This window comes from Acanthopagrus latus, chromosome 7 (assembly GCF_904848185.1).
Source record: "Acanthopagrus latus isolate v.2019 chromosome 7, fAcaLat1.1, whole genome shotgun sequence".
Lineage (NCBI taxonomy): Eukaryota > Metazoa > Chordata > Actinopteri > Spariformes > Sparidae > Acanthopagrus > Acanthopagrus latus.
The window spans coordinates 2,614,772-2,628,079 of record NC_051045.1 but is presented as its reverse complement, the minus strand read 5'-3'; the positions used below and the strand labels follow the sequence as shown (position 1 = coordinate 2,628,079).

General features: G+C 42.9%; 1 protein-coding gene across 1 annotated transcript in view; it reads right to left on the bottom strand.

Annotated features, from left to right (window-relative positions):
• Positions 1-13,106, bottom strand: part of oprl1 (opiate receptor-like 1) — a 76,669-nt gene extending 63,563 nt beyond the window's left edge. The window contains exons 1-2 of the mRNA XM_037105407.1: positions 12,633-13,106; positions 5,235-5,481 (exon numbers count right to left, since the gene is read on the bottom strand). Coding sequence (XP_036961302.1) covers positions 5,235-5,431 — 197 coding nt within the window. The 5' untranslated portion in view covers positions 5,432-5,481; positions 12,633-13,106. The remainder of the gene's footprint in view (positions 1-5,234; positions 5,482-12,632) is intronic.
• Positions 13,107-13,308: the final 202 nt, after the last annotated feature.

Sequence of the window (13,308 nt, the reverse complement as noted above, 5' to 3'; positions counted from 1 at the left end):
TCCGGGTTTGTTTTGACTGCTGAGCCGAGCAGTACACAGCTCCTAATTGCTCAGGTGTGTTCTACAGCCTCTTCAGGGACTGGGGAAGATTTACTTGTCATCCTCTCTTGTGCTTGTTGCCCTTCTGTCTCTCTGAGGATTTTTCTTCCAATCCTCTTTCATGAAACTAAAAGAAAAAAAGAGAAGCAGCATGAAACTGTAACTGCACAACTGAGCTATATCGACTCTCACCCTCTGCTTTGAATTGTTTTATTTTGTCTTATCTTGGTTTGTTTGTTACACTTCAATGTGTTTCTTTACTTTTTACAGGCTTTTTATTCATTCACATGGTGACAGACTTGAAGAAGAATGTTGAACATCTCCCTTGTGTCTCCTTCAATTTTGTTTTGTCTTCACAACCCACTGATTAAAACACTTGGAACAATGTTTTAACACATCACTGGCACACAAAAAATAAAACCAGTCAGTGCGCTGTCATTGTTAAGACACTGTACATGTCATTCTTATTTGTAAAAGCACAAGATACATGTCAAAACACTCCTCCAGAGCTGCACTGAAGAGGCACGCTGACATTTAAACACAAGCAGGTTAAACAATATTAAACAGGGACGCGTGTGAAAGTCAACACGGCAGACACGAAACATCAGTCAGAGTGAAAATAACTTTTAAAAAATGAAAGTAAGTAAGTCCATGGCTCAAGCAAGAAGTGTTGTAATATCTATGAATAAATATCTATAGCTATACAAACATACATTCAGAAGCATATATGTTTCATGAGTGTAATTTCTCAGACAAGATTTTGGAAAACAAACTATGATAATCCGACATTTACATCCTTATCTGCACTGGATGCTGGATTAAAATCATTAGATGCAGAGTTGTCACCTATCAGTGCAATTAGGATGACAACACCTGAGTCTGCTCAATCATTTAGCAGCACTATATATTCATGTTATGACGTCAGGTTTGAAGATGAAGATCAGGGCTGTGAACAGATACTAATACTTTCACACCGAGCTGTAGTCCAATGCTTAAACATACAGAGGCTGAGCGAGTGCATCATCTTCACCCAGGCCTCGGATCTGCAGAAACATTAATAACATTTTTTTTTTACTTCCTGCACCTGGATGCACTACAGCTCCACCTGGTAAGATGTTAGATTCACCTGAACCTTCCTGCACCTCTTGTAGTTGTATGGCATCTTGATTTGACGACATATGTTTTTTTTTTCCCTTCTCTTTCAGTGCCCCAATGTTTTTTTTTTTTTTTTTTTTTTTGCTCCAAGGCATGATGGCATCTTGACGTCTTTGAACAAATGCTAAGGGCTGATTAAGGCCTAAAATGCACAATGTGGATTGGACTGTTGTTATGGAAACAGATCTCCTTTTCTTTCCAAAAATCTCTCCCGGCAGCACTTTCTCTCTCACAAAAACTAAAACCTGCTCCCTGTGAACACTGCTTCAGTGTGCCATCCTCTGACTAGCTGTCTTCAGGCTGTTCTGTGCTGAAGTCAGTATGATGTTCCTCCCTGTGGTCCACCTTCTTCTTCTTCTTCTTCTTTCTTTTTGTTTTTTTTTTCCAGGCCTGTAGCACTAAACAGATGCTCGTAGGAATCTCTGCTCATGGCTCTTGTCGTTGCTATGAGCCAGCAACAAGTCTGAGCTGCGGTGCTCGGCTACCTCGAGTTACAACTCTTTTTTTTTTTTTTTTTTCCTCTACCGTTCTCTGAGAGTGAAAACACACTAAGTTTGCAGCGCTGTCAGGACAAAGTGCTAAAGCATTTCTGGCAAAACAAGAAGCAAAAAGAAAAAATTTTCCTGGCAGATGCACAAAACCTCAACTAACGCTGCTTGATGGCTTTTCCTCTGACTTTTATTGTTTTAGTTTGTAAGACAGAGGTGTTGGACAGCTGCTGTCTGCCTTCCATCTGCTGTTCAGTCATTTAAAATGATGACTTATGGCTTCTGTCAAGAACAATACTTTTCTTTGTCTTCACCTTCCCTCAAGAAGTCAACTTTCAAAACTTTTGTTGTGGACAAGAAAAACAAATCACTAACTAAAAAGAATGTACATTCATGTTGCTTATTGTTTCTGTTTACCTTCCTGATTTTCATCGTAACAAAATGTTGACTCGGTGACCTGGTTTGTACACTTCGAACCAGATCTTCTTCTCCCTCGCATCATAAAGTGTTCAGCTCATTCTACCAAGAAACCGAGATGTCAAAACAGATGCTGACGACGCTCTACTGTACAGATGAGCTAGAACCAGTTGACACAACCAGCAATAAATGTTTAATGGATAGGTTTGAGTTTTTTCAAGTCTGTCATAAGACTGGACGGCTACTTAGACTCCATGGATCCTCGAGGTGATGCCTTCTTGACGTTACTGCTGAATCGAGGCTCTGGCTGTCAGTCTGACATACCAAATGGATTTCTGGTAGTCGTATGAAGGTTCACTGTCAGCTCTTGATTCCAACTGTTCTGTGTCTGTATCTGATTCTGCTGCCATGTTGCACTGATGTTTCCTTCCTGCTCGTTTCCCACCTCTGAATTTTTGGTTCCCTTTGCCTTTAACAGAGTCCAGCTGACACAATCGCTGTCATCATTTCGACCTCATCTCCATTTGGGGTTTTACAGCTCACGTCTGTCTCTTTGTCAATCTTTCTTCTTTCAATCTAGCCTCCCTGTTGTTTTTCTCACGCTGCCAGCCTCCCACTGTTCCCGCCTCCGTCCATCATATCTTACACGTGAGCATCACAAGCTCCATCACATGTCGCTACACCATGTGGGAAAACACTTTTTGATTCATTAGTGATTGAAGTGTGTGTTTGTTGGTTGAATGTCACATCTTTCCATCTGGCTTAAAAAGTGACTAAATCTTCTTGGCTGTTGCTGTGGAGAAAATTGCAAAAGCAGCGCCGTGTAAAGGGCAGAGTGAAGTCTGTAAAATATACGGTAGGACAGTGATTGGCCACAATTCCAAAGCTGCTTCTTTACAGTGCAAAAAGAGCGTTCAGAGCTGTATCAGCTCTCACGCACCAAATAACATCAGTCAGATCGAACTGTTGAAACTTGACATTTCTTTATGCTTCTTTTTAGGGTCAGTTTTCATTTTCTTTGTTGAAACAGAGTCTCAAACGGAGCTCATATACATGTAGGACTCTGTACAAATGTCAATATGTTATGTAACATACAAGTTTGTACGTACGTATATGGTTTGCGTCAAGATTACCTATCAACATTTTATTCTGGCAACAGATCCGGACTCAAACACAGTAACAAAGACTTCTTTCTAGCCTCAAGATGAAATGAATATAGAGCCACATTTTTCATATTTTCATACAGTAACTACAGTCCAACCAAGACTGCCTCAAATGGAATGACCTAGGGCAATTTATCAGACTTTGTGCAGCTCCCTCTGGAGCCACAAAAGACTTTAGACATTTATTTCCTTTATATGTAGCAGCACTCCCCAACAGGATTTGATGTGTAGAACTGACTGGCTTTATAAGCCACTTTAAAAAAGAGGGTTAAAATCATTGTTCAATTCAGAAAACACCCCGTAGTGAAATGTGTGTGCGGCTGTGTGTGGGTTTGTGTTTGTGTAGGTTAAATGTCACCTCTTCCCATCTGCTTCAAAAGAATGACTCAGAATTTTTTTTTTTATTAGCTGTGAGTATTTCTTAAAAACTGCATGAAAATGTCACATCTGGTGCACCGAGAAAACAAACTGCATTTTTCTTTCTGTTTTTTTTTTTTCTCGGCAGTCTCTCAAGAATAAGTCAGTCGGTCAGCCGGCTCCACTGTTATGGGACTAGTGCTACTGGACAAGATGCGAGTCCATTCCAGGTAATTACCCACAATCCATCATCTTCATATTGAGCCTGACAGACTCCCATTCTTTAGATAATTGGACATTTTTAAATTCAAAGCAATCTGTAGATACTCTGACCTGCATCGACTCTGAGATTATTCTTTCATGCATTCAAACTCTTTAGGTGTCTGACAACCAGAATAATTTATCCATGGAGTGATAATATACATGATTTGAATGCAGCTTTTGATGAGAGTTCTATTTCAATACCATGCCATGTGTACTTCATGGTTTATTATTGGGCTGAGGTACTTTGGATCTTTCATGTTCCCCGTACTATGCTCTTACTAGATTGCCCCATATTCAACAATATTAAACATATGAAACAACACAAGCTACAAGCTAAGGTAGAAAATTCATTATTCCAATAGCACAAGAGGAGAACTGGAGATAATGAGGAGTTTTCTACAACGTCACACATGTAAATCAGAGTCGTCAGGGATTAAAACCAACAATCTGCTGAACAATGTCGAACCACAATCGTACAATCAAAAGTCAAATCGATCTGTGGATTTGGAGAATCGTGACACTGCGGTTAAAACCTTTTTGCTGGTAAATCAGGTTCACACACTGCACACAGCTCACAGACTGAGACTCTGAGTTCACAAGACAATGAATAAAAATAAAAAAATCATATTCATACCTCTCATTTTCTTCACCTATATAAATAAAACATCTCTGCTTGGCCATAAACAAAGACAGGATCAAGTGTCGGAGAGAATACATCACTGTGGTGATAGCAGCCATGAAGCTGGAGCCGTGTGAGTAAAAAGTATCTGATACAATCACAGAAATTCACCACTGGATCTTTGCAGCAGATTAGAGGCTAATGAGAGCAAACACCGGTGCCCCGCTCTGCCTCGTTTGGCGATGGCAGGCAGTGCGGTCGGTCGTCTTGTCTAATCAGCCGCCCTTTCATCCAACCCGACGCAGTTCAAGGATGGAGGCTACGGCTCTCTGACACTACTGATGAGGGCGAGTAGTCACAGGCGGCCATCTTTACTGAGGCTAAAGACTGAGGAGGGGAGGTACGAATAAAAGATGTAATTTCACAGTCACCTGTTGGCTGCTCAATCTGTTGTACCACACGAGAATCTGCATGAAATATGTGAAGTACATAGATCTCATAAAAAGTACTTCAAAATAAGAGCTGCACCTAAGGTTGAATACACAGTGGTTCCAACAATCGTATAAAAGTAAAACGCTGCGTAGACACGTGCCGACTGTCTTGTGTGCTGCCAAAGATCTCTTTGAGTGACGTTGTTTTCTAAAAGCCAGTTTTTTATTCTAGTGTGGCAGGTTGCCTTTGTGCTAGAAACGTCTTGAAACGAATGAGCGTGTGTGCAGGATCCGTTCTTACCTTATGATGACATACATGACCAGGAAGTTTCCCACCAGGCCGATGACGCAGACGATCATGTAGACGACCACGATGGTGGCCTTCACTCCCGTTGGCAGCAAGGCGTCGGTCTCGTTGTAGTCGCCGCTGAAGTTGCTCCTATCGTAGAGCTGCAGGTGGTCGATCTCGGCCAGCAGGAAGTCGTCCGTGTACTCCATCTTTGACCTGGAGTTGGGGTTGAGGTGAGGTGGTGGCGGAGGGTTTACGCCTACCAGAAAGAAGAATGAAGTCTTGTTAGACAAGGTAGTCAACCTACTTTAATTCAAAACACTGTTGCGTGTATGATCAGAACTATGACGTCCACTTTTCTTTGTCATATCTGCATCCATTTACCACCGTAGAGGAGCTACTGTTGCAGCCAATCCAACGCCTATTTGTTAAGAACCTTGCCCGATCTTTGTTTCTGAATGGCTGAACCTTTTGAGGATGCTGCTTCATACCCAATTAATACTTCCCCTGTCTCTTGTTGCCCATGTCCCAACTGCTTGTAATGTTTTGCTGTTTTGTCTCTACATTAAGCATAGGCCACTTCTTGACTTCTTTTGCTGCCACAGCTGTACAGCAAATGTTTTGAAATAGGTAAAGCTATGTATATACACAGCTTATCATGATGCATACTCTTTTCAATGCAAAGGTCACTCTTTATATACCCAATCCAACCTCAAGGACCCTGCACCAATACCTTTTCACGGTGGTAATATATAAAAAACTGTCTTTTTGCTTCCTGCCATGCTGAATGTAAACAGAAGTTGCTTTAAGCAGTGCTAGAGCTGATAAATAAAGCAGAAAGGACAGATGGGAAAAGGGAGGGGGTTAAGAAGGGAGGGTGACGCAAAGGAATAAACATAGGGAGGGTAAGGAGGTACAGAAAGAGGAAGATCGAAAGGAAGGAGGAAGAAGCTTGAGGAGCAGGGAAATGGGAGAAAGGAGGAGAGAAAGCTGACAAGATGGGGAGGAAGAAGAGAAGTCGAGGGATTGAGAGCACTGAAAGGAAGACACTGAAGCAAATGAAATGAGGAGAGGAATAGACAGAATCAAATTACTATTAATGTGCTGTCATGTGAGAAATATATCGAGAGAGAGAGATTACTATATTATGAATACCGTTGGATGTTGGTCATATACTTGGCTTTTTATTCTACATTTTGTGTCGTGCTTTTATTCAGTATTTAAAAAAATATATTATTATATTGGTAAAATCTTGTAGATCAGTCATGAGAAATGAGAATGGTACATTTTCTTTTTGTATCAGGCAGCTAAAAAGCTGTCGTAAGACATGTTAGAAACCATCTGCCGCCATTGCACTCCCTGCAACATGACATGAGCTCATTGCAACATCGCACGTGCAGCCCTACAGAGCTGTGATTGGTCGAAGCATCCATCGTACGCACTCTGGGAGTTTTCATCCAGGTGTGAAGAGGCAGGCACTGGACTTGGCACATCCACGTCAAGACCACGGTATTGTGGAAAATGGAGGGGTTGCTGGAAAGAGTCCCTGCCTCACATGAAGGATCTGAAGCTTCCTGGGATCTTCTCACCAAGTGGGGATAAGATGGAACATGAGATCAACAACTGGATTGGTGTTGAGGGCAGTCATAGTGAAAGGGGGAGCTGAAATTGAGTGTGAAGCTTTTAATGGACTGATCAGTCTACCTCCCTTCACTTATCTACAATCACAAGCTGCAAAATGACTTTCCCTCGCAGGGTGTCTGTGCTAACCCTAACAGACTTGGTACTACTCCCCCTTCATGTTGAATCGGAGCCAGTTGAGGTGCAACTTAGTTGGATTTCTCTTGGCAGCCATCGATCACTGGCATTCGGACAGTCCAGACTGGAAGCTCTGTAGCCGTCCGTATCTCTGTGAGCCAACATGTGAACTTATTGTTTTTCCACTTCAAGCTCTGCACATCTTCATCAAATTATTCCTCGTCCTTACAAAGTCTCCTGAGATAAGGAGACTTTCCAACGCAACTGATCAATGCTAGAGCTGACAGTAAATGGAGGGTTGTTCAATCAAGGTTGGGAATGAGTCTCTGGCATAGAGTTGAAAGACATAGATGAAGTCCAAGACGATCTTGCTTAGTCTGTTTCCACTGAACCAGACCTGGATATGCATCTGGAAATGTATGGAAGCTGCTGTGAGACTGACTCAAAATTAACTACAGTGCCTTTGTTCTACATAATTAAAGCATGTGCATATCAATGTGTTTTTACCAGTTTATGACAACAGTGGAGGTCCATGGCGCTGATATATACACATCTGTATCTGGCGTCAGCTACAAAGACAAATCTCTGGTTTCTCTGCTACACTCCTTCATGTGAGCTGCGGCAGCAACATGTCAAAATGCTGCCATGAAGCAGCCTCCCTCCCTCTCCGCTCGATCATGAATATTCATCAAATCAAAACAGCAAAGTAACTCTGCTGTGCTGCTGAATTTCACCGCGGTTACTGCCAGGCTCAATACACATGGGTTATACATCTTCTCATATCTGCCTCTTTCTTCCTTCCATCCCTCCCTGCCGCTCTGTTGACATCTTTTTTTTACATTTTCTTCCGTTTTCTTCTCACATTCACTATCCTCATCCAAACACACTGCCTTGTTTTTTTCCAGGTTCGATCTCTGCTGCTGCTGCAATGTGTGTGTGTGTGCATATCGCTGTGTGTACTTTGGCTGCCTGAGCGCTGATGAATAAGCAGTTAAACTTAGAGGCAGAAGTGTGTGTCCATGTAAGGCTGCAGTGCCACTCTGGGTGGGCCCGCTGTGCCACTTCTACAATGTGTGAGAGGACGAGGAAGAAGTAATGAGAGAGATATTTTTATTACTGTTGCTGCACGCAACAGAGCCGGGTGCATGCACGTAAGTAGGTAAGTAAGTGAGGCTACAGCGGCTGTTTTTTACACACTGAATGCTGTTTACCAAGTGTGTCCAGGTTATGACAGCTCAAAACCTCCACCTGCTGACATGAAAGCCCTCCCATACACCTATAATGGTGCACATACAGATTTGAACATACACATGTAAAATGTCATCAGTTTATTCTCTGACTGTGCTGAGGTGATTTCAGTATGTCTCCATCCAAATGCTTTAACATTTCTGATCTCCTGAAAAGTCTTCAGAATAAAATGCGTGATCATTACAGTCATGTGAGTTAATATCAGATTTGACTGAAAGGTGACGATTAATCAAGCAGCAGTAACTCATTAATTCATTACTGTTCCCACCCTCAGATGGCACTCGAGTTATTTTAGTAAATTAATTAGACTTGTCTGATTCATACACATCATGCGGTGTTTCCCTCAACTGTTATGGTGATGTCACCTGGTGCTGATTTGCAGTGGAGTCATAATCTGTCATTTTGGGGTCTTTCTGCTGAGTCATGACACACAGCAGGAAAGCTTTATCCTCAGTGAATGTGAATAAATTAGTTTTACCTCAAGTATAAACGTAGTTTAACAGATTTCAAATGACTTTAATTCAGTGTTGTGTCTGGAATTGTTTTATTATAGTGAGATTTAGTCATTTATGCTGCTTAAAGAAAAGTTATATGTAACCCAGACGTCTATATAAATTTTAAATCAAATTAAGCACGGAGCGGTTGTTGTTAAACGTTACCATACAGTACAAACACATCGCTGCGTTCAAACAGCGCAGGCTGGTGGAGACATTGTGTTGCAATGAAAAATTGAACAATGAAAAAAAAACGAAGCTGGTGGCAAACTTCTTCCACCAGCTGCTCGATCTGCTCCTATAGACTCTAAACTTTGCATTCAAACACGTCATTATAGTTGGAATACTTAATTATTTCCCATGTTTGAGTAAAACTTTCTGTTTGGGGTAAAAGGTGACAGGACTGTTTTGCAGGTATTCCACTTGTCGGAAGATGTCGCATTTTTCCTCACAGGCCTCTTTTTCAAATGAGTAACGAATTCCTACAATATTGAACAGAAAGATGACAGGATCCTGTGAAAAGAGAGGGACCGACCGTGAGGAGTGGCCATGCGAGAGTTAAATACTGCTCACTAAATACACACACACACACACACACACACAGGAGATCAGGCTGTTGCAGAACATTCCTTTGTTCTGTTCGTGCAAGCTCGAAAAAATGACCTCCGCAGAGGAAACACATTATACAAACAGCTGTTAATAAGTCCATACAGTTCAGGTAAACTGTGGGAGGAGATGCAGCCTCTGCTTATTTTCAACCCTTCAAGCTTTGCACACAGATGTCCAACAGTTAGAGTTCAATCCTGGCTTGTGTTACATCTGTTGTTGGACTGGTGTCTGTGTGTGTTGGTGCAAATCGAACCTGTTGTGCACCGATGCCAGTTCAGCGTGATATATGGATTAGCATAATGCCACACTGGTTAGCTTCCTCAACACAACAACATACCGGCAGTCTGACTCCGATCCAAGTCTGGCTAAAAGCAGAGAAAGAAAAGAAAAACACAGAAAGATGACTAACCACTCATAAAGTGGACAGAAGAAGATGGCAGGATCACTATTCAGCTACATCGGCAGGTTACTTCCCTTCAAAGGTGTACGACTGAAGCGCACCAGTGTTTTTATGGACTCTCGTTCAAATACAGTTTAACGAGGACATGATGGATCCGCCGGCCTCTCGGATGTCACAGATCTCTTTTACAGTCAGTTTTGTGTGGCCGCAGGTTTCCGCAGGTCGACAGGTCTGGTCCATGAGTCACCACAACAAACGTCCAGATGTGAGCCAAGTCTTCCTCCTCGTGAAGATGAGGTCACTGCATGTTCATTGATTTAAAAGTGAATCTCAGTGGAATATACCTGTATTATATCTGTTCACTGCTGTGTTGCTCAGATCCTCGCCAGCAAATACATTGTGAAAGCATCCAGGTTCAGTGTTTATGTTTTATTTTTTATTCATGTGGGTTTAGTTATTTGTGATTAATAGAGGTAAGAGTTATTTCTTCATTACTTCAATCATCTGCAGTGGGACAACATTACAGGAGAATAGTCGAATATCTATTCTCTGTGAATCACACAAAAGCTCATGATACAGTCTGAATCACGATATGTTGCCCACGATAACGATAGTATCACGATACAGCGGTGAGGTGATAATCGATACACTGCAGGACAATCGACTCATTATGCAAAATACACTCAGAAAGAAATGATATAACTAGGGCTAAAGTAGATAAGGTAAATTATTTTCAATCTTCGTAGACTAAGTTAACAGAAGTTTGATCAATAACTTAAAGGGATATTCCGGTGTAAGTTTCATCCGTGGTCTAACACACTATGACACAGAGTAAGACCCCCCTCGAGAGATCAAGTTTTCGGTCTGTTATGTGGGTCTATTAACCTCAGAAATGACCCCACGATAACAATACACTGCCGTCTATGCCTCCACAAAGAAACCTCCACCAAAAAGCCACAAATAATGCTCAGAACAGCACCAAACTTCAGCAACAGTACAACTATGGTCCGAGCACATAGTTCGAGGCATCAAACATCTGCCAGCTTTGCCGGATTTCTATTGTAAAGAGAACACAACTCACCACTCCCCCGCTGTTGGGAAGCCCTGGCGAGTCGATTACCGAGTCAGCTCTCAATAATAACTGTTATAAACTGGTAGACAAGACACATATGAACTTTGATTGCATTTCCATGGAGTAATAATCACACATTTTCATCCTTGAGCTGTGGAACTCTACTGCACTCGGTAATCGACTCGTCAGGGCTTCCCCACCGCGAGCTAGCTGCTGCAGGAGAGTGGTGAGCTGTGTTCTCTTTACAATAGAAATCCAGCAAAGCTAGCAGGTGTCTGATGCCTTGAACTATGTGCTGAGACCCTATTTGTACTGTTGCTGAAGTTTGGTGCTGTTCTGAGCATTATTTGTGGCTTTATGATGTTGGTTTCTTAGGGGAGGCTTATACTGCAGTGTATTTTTACCATGCGGTCTTTTCTGAGGTTGCTAAAACTACGTAAGCTAGCGGTCGGAAAACTTCATCTCTTGAGGGGGGGGTCTTACTCTGTGTCACGGTGTCTTAGACCACAGATTAAACTTACATCAGAATATCCCTTTAATAAAAATATCCATATTCTGCACAAACAAATCAATCATAGTTAGTGTTTGTTTCATTATAGATATTTTGTGAGATTCTCATAATGAAGGAAAGTTTAAATATCCAGAGTCATGACAACTGTGCAAACTTCCCCTCCTGATGATGGTAAACTTCAAAACAAGCAAGTGGACTTCAGAGTTCAGACGTTTATCTGCATTAGTGACAAAAGTTGAGTGACAAGAACTGAGGCTGTAATGAGGCAGGCTTAATCAGTTTCTGTCATGAAGAGTTGGTGTCAGTAAAATAAAGATGTTACAGATCTTTGAGAGTGAACGTTGATGAAAAAACTGTGGAAAAAAGCTCAAAACCAAGAGAAACAGTCAGGACACGATCCTGAATGCAGCAGATGTTTTGATGACAGAAGAGGAATTCTTTCTTAAATATTTGCGAGCAGCTTCTTCCTCCAAACCTCCAAATCTGCCGCTCTTCATTTATTACCTCTCACATGTTTCGAAGCTCACCCCTTTATCCTGAACGATAACCATCGTAATGCTGGACTCAGTCGGGGGAATTTGTTCACATCATTCACGCACACTGTTTAACAAACTGATGACTAAGATAAGAGCCTGTCTGGACAAAACCTGAAAATCTAAATTTGTGACCAAACACAGACTGATATTCTCAGAATGTGTCAAAAAAAAGTGAGACTTCTTCACTGATTCATGTGAGCTGAGTTTGGTCTGGTTGCAGCAGATCGGTGTGGAAGTGAGTGAATGACACAACTGTGCAAGAAAAGTATCACAGTAGTAACAACCAGTCACACACACACACACACACACACACACACACTGCTACAACACAGACAGCACGAGAGCACATAAACAAACACACACTCACAGAGAAGTCAACACACCTCAATGCACCAAACTTCTCTTTGCAACCTGTCACACAAACGCACCACAACATGAAGCACAACAAGAGCCAAAGAAAAACACACACCTGAACGCACCACGCGCACAGAAATGCAGCACACATGAGCAGGTACAACACTTTTGTCATTAAGAAGTACGTCACGCACGCGCCCTAGGTGTCTCTTCAGCGCGTGATGGCCGCAGATCAGCTGGAGCAGCTCGACATCAACACTGTAACACACTGCAGGCGGACACGGGCGCGTTTTCGCAGCCAGTGCGCACAGCGGTGGTCCGGGACGCAGAGGCGCGCGTCTCCACATTCACAGCCACACATACGTTCATGTAAACACACTGCGTGGATGTTCCCGCACTGTTGCTGCGGGCTGCGGGCAGCTTCCTACCTCTGTGGTGGCGACAGCTCCAGAGCTCCCCGCAGACCGCCCCGAGGACTCAACCGCTGGAAGTTGCTGTCGTCCCCCTCCTCCTCCTCCTCCTCTCTCCCGCGTTACTGAGCACCTTCGTTCCTTCTCTGTCCGCTTTCTGTCTCGGTGTTGTTGTGCTTGTTGTCAGCAGTTTCCTCCCGCTGTCATCGCCGAGGAGCTGTGTCCAAATCCAAAAAGCTCGTCCCGTCCGTCCGTCCAGGTTTCGCCGGGATGGCGAGGGGGAGAGGAAAAAACAGCTTCACCTCCAGTCAGCATCAGCTGGCAGGCAGACAGAGAGAGGGGGGGAGGGAGGGAGAGAGAGAGAGAGGAGGGGTCTGCTGGGATAAAGATGCAGGAGGCGCTCAGCTTTCTACAATTCACTCTCTTTCTTTCCTTCTGCCTGTCTCTCTCTCTCTCTCTCTCTCTCTTGGCTAGATCGATGAGGACTTGCTCACTTGCTCAACACCTCCCTCTCCTCCTCTTCCTCCTCCCCTCCCTTCCTCCCCCTCTCCCTCCCCCTCTTCGCGCTAGTAACCCATCTTGTATGCGCATTTGGATCGGGAAGGCAAACTACTGTGTGTGTCTGTGTGTGTATGCAACACTTGCATTTACAGTGTGTGTGTGAGTGTGTATATAAACTGTGTGTCATCTGTGT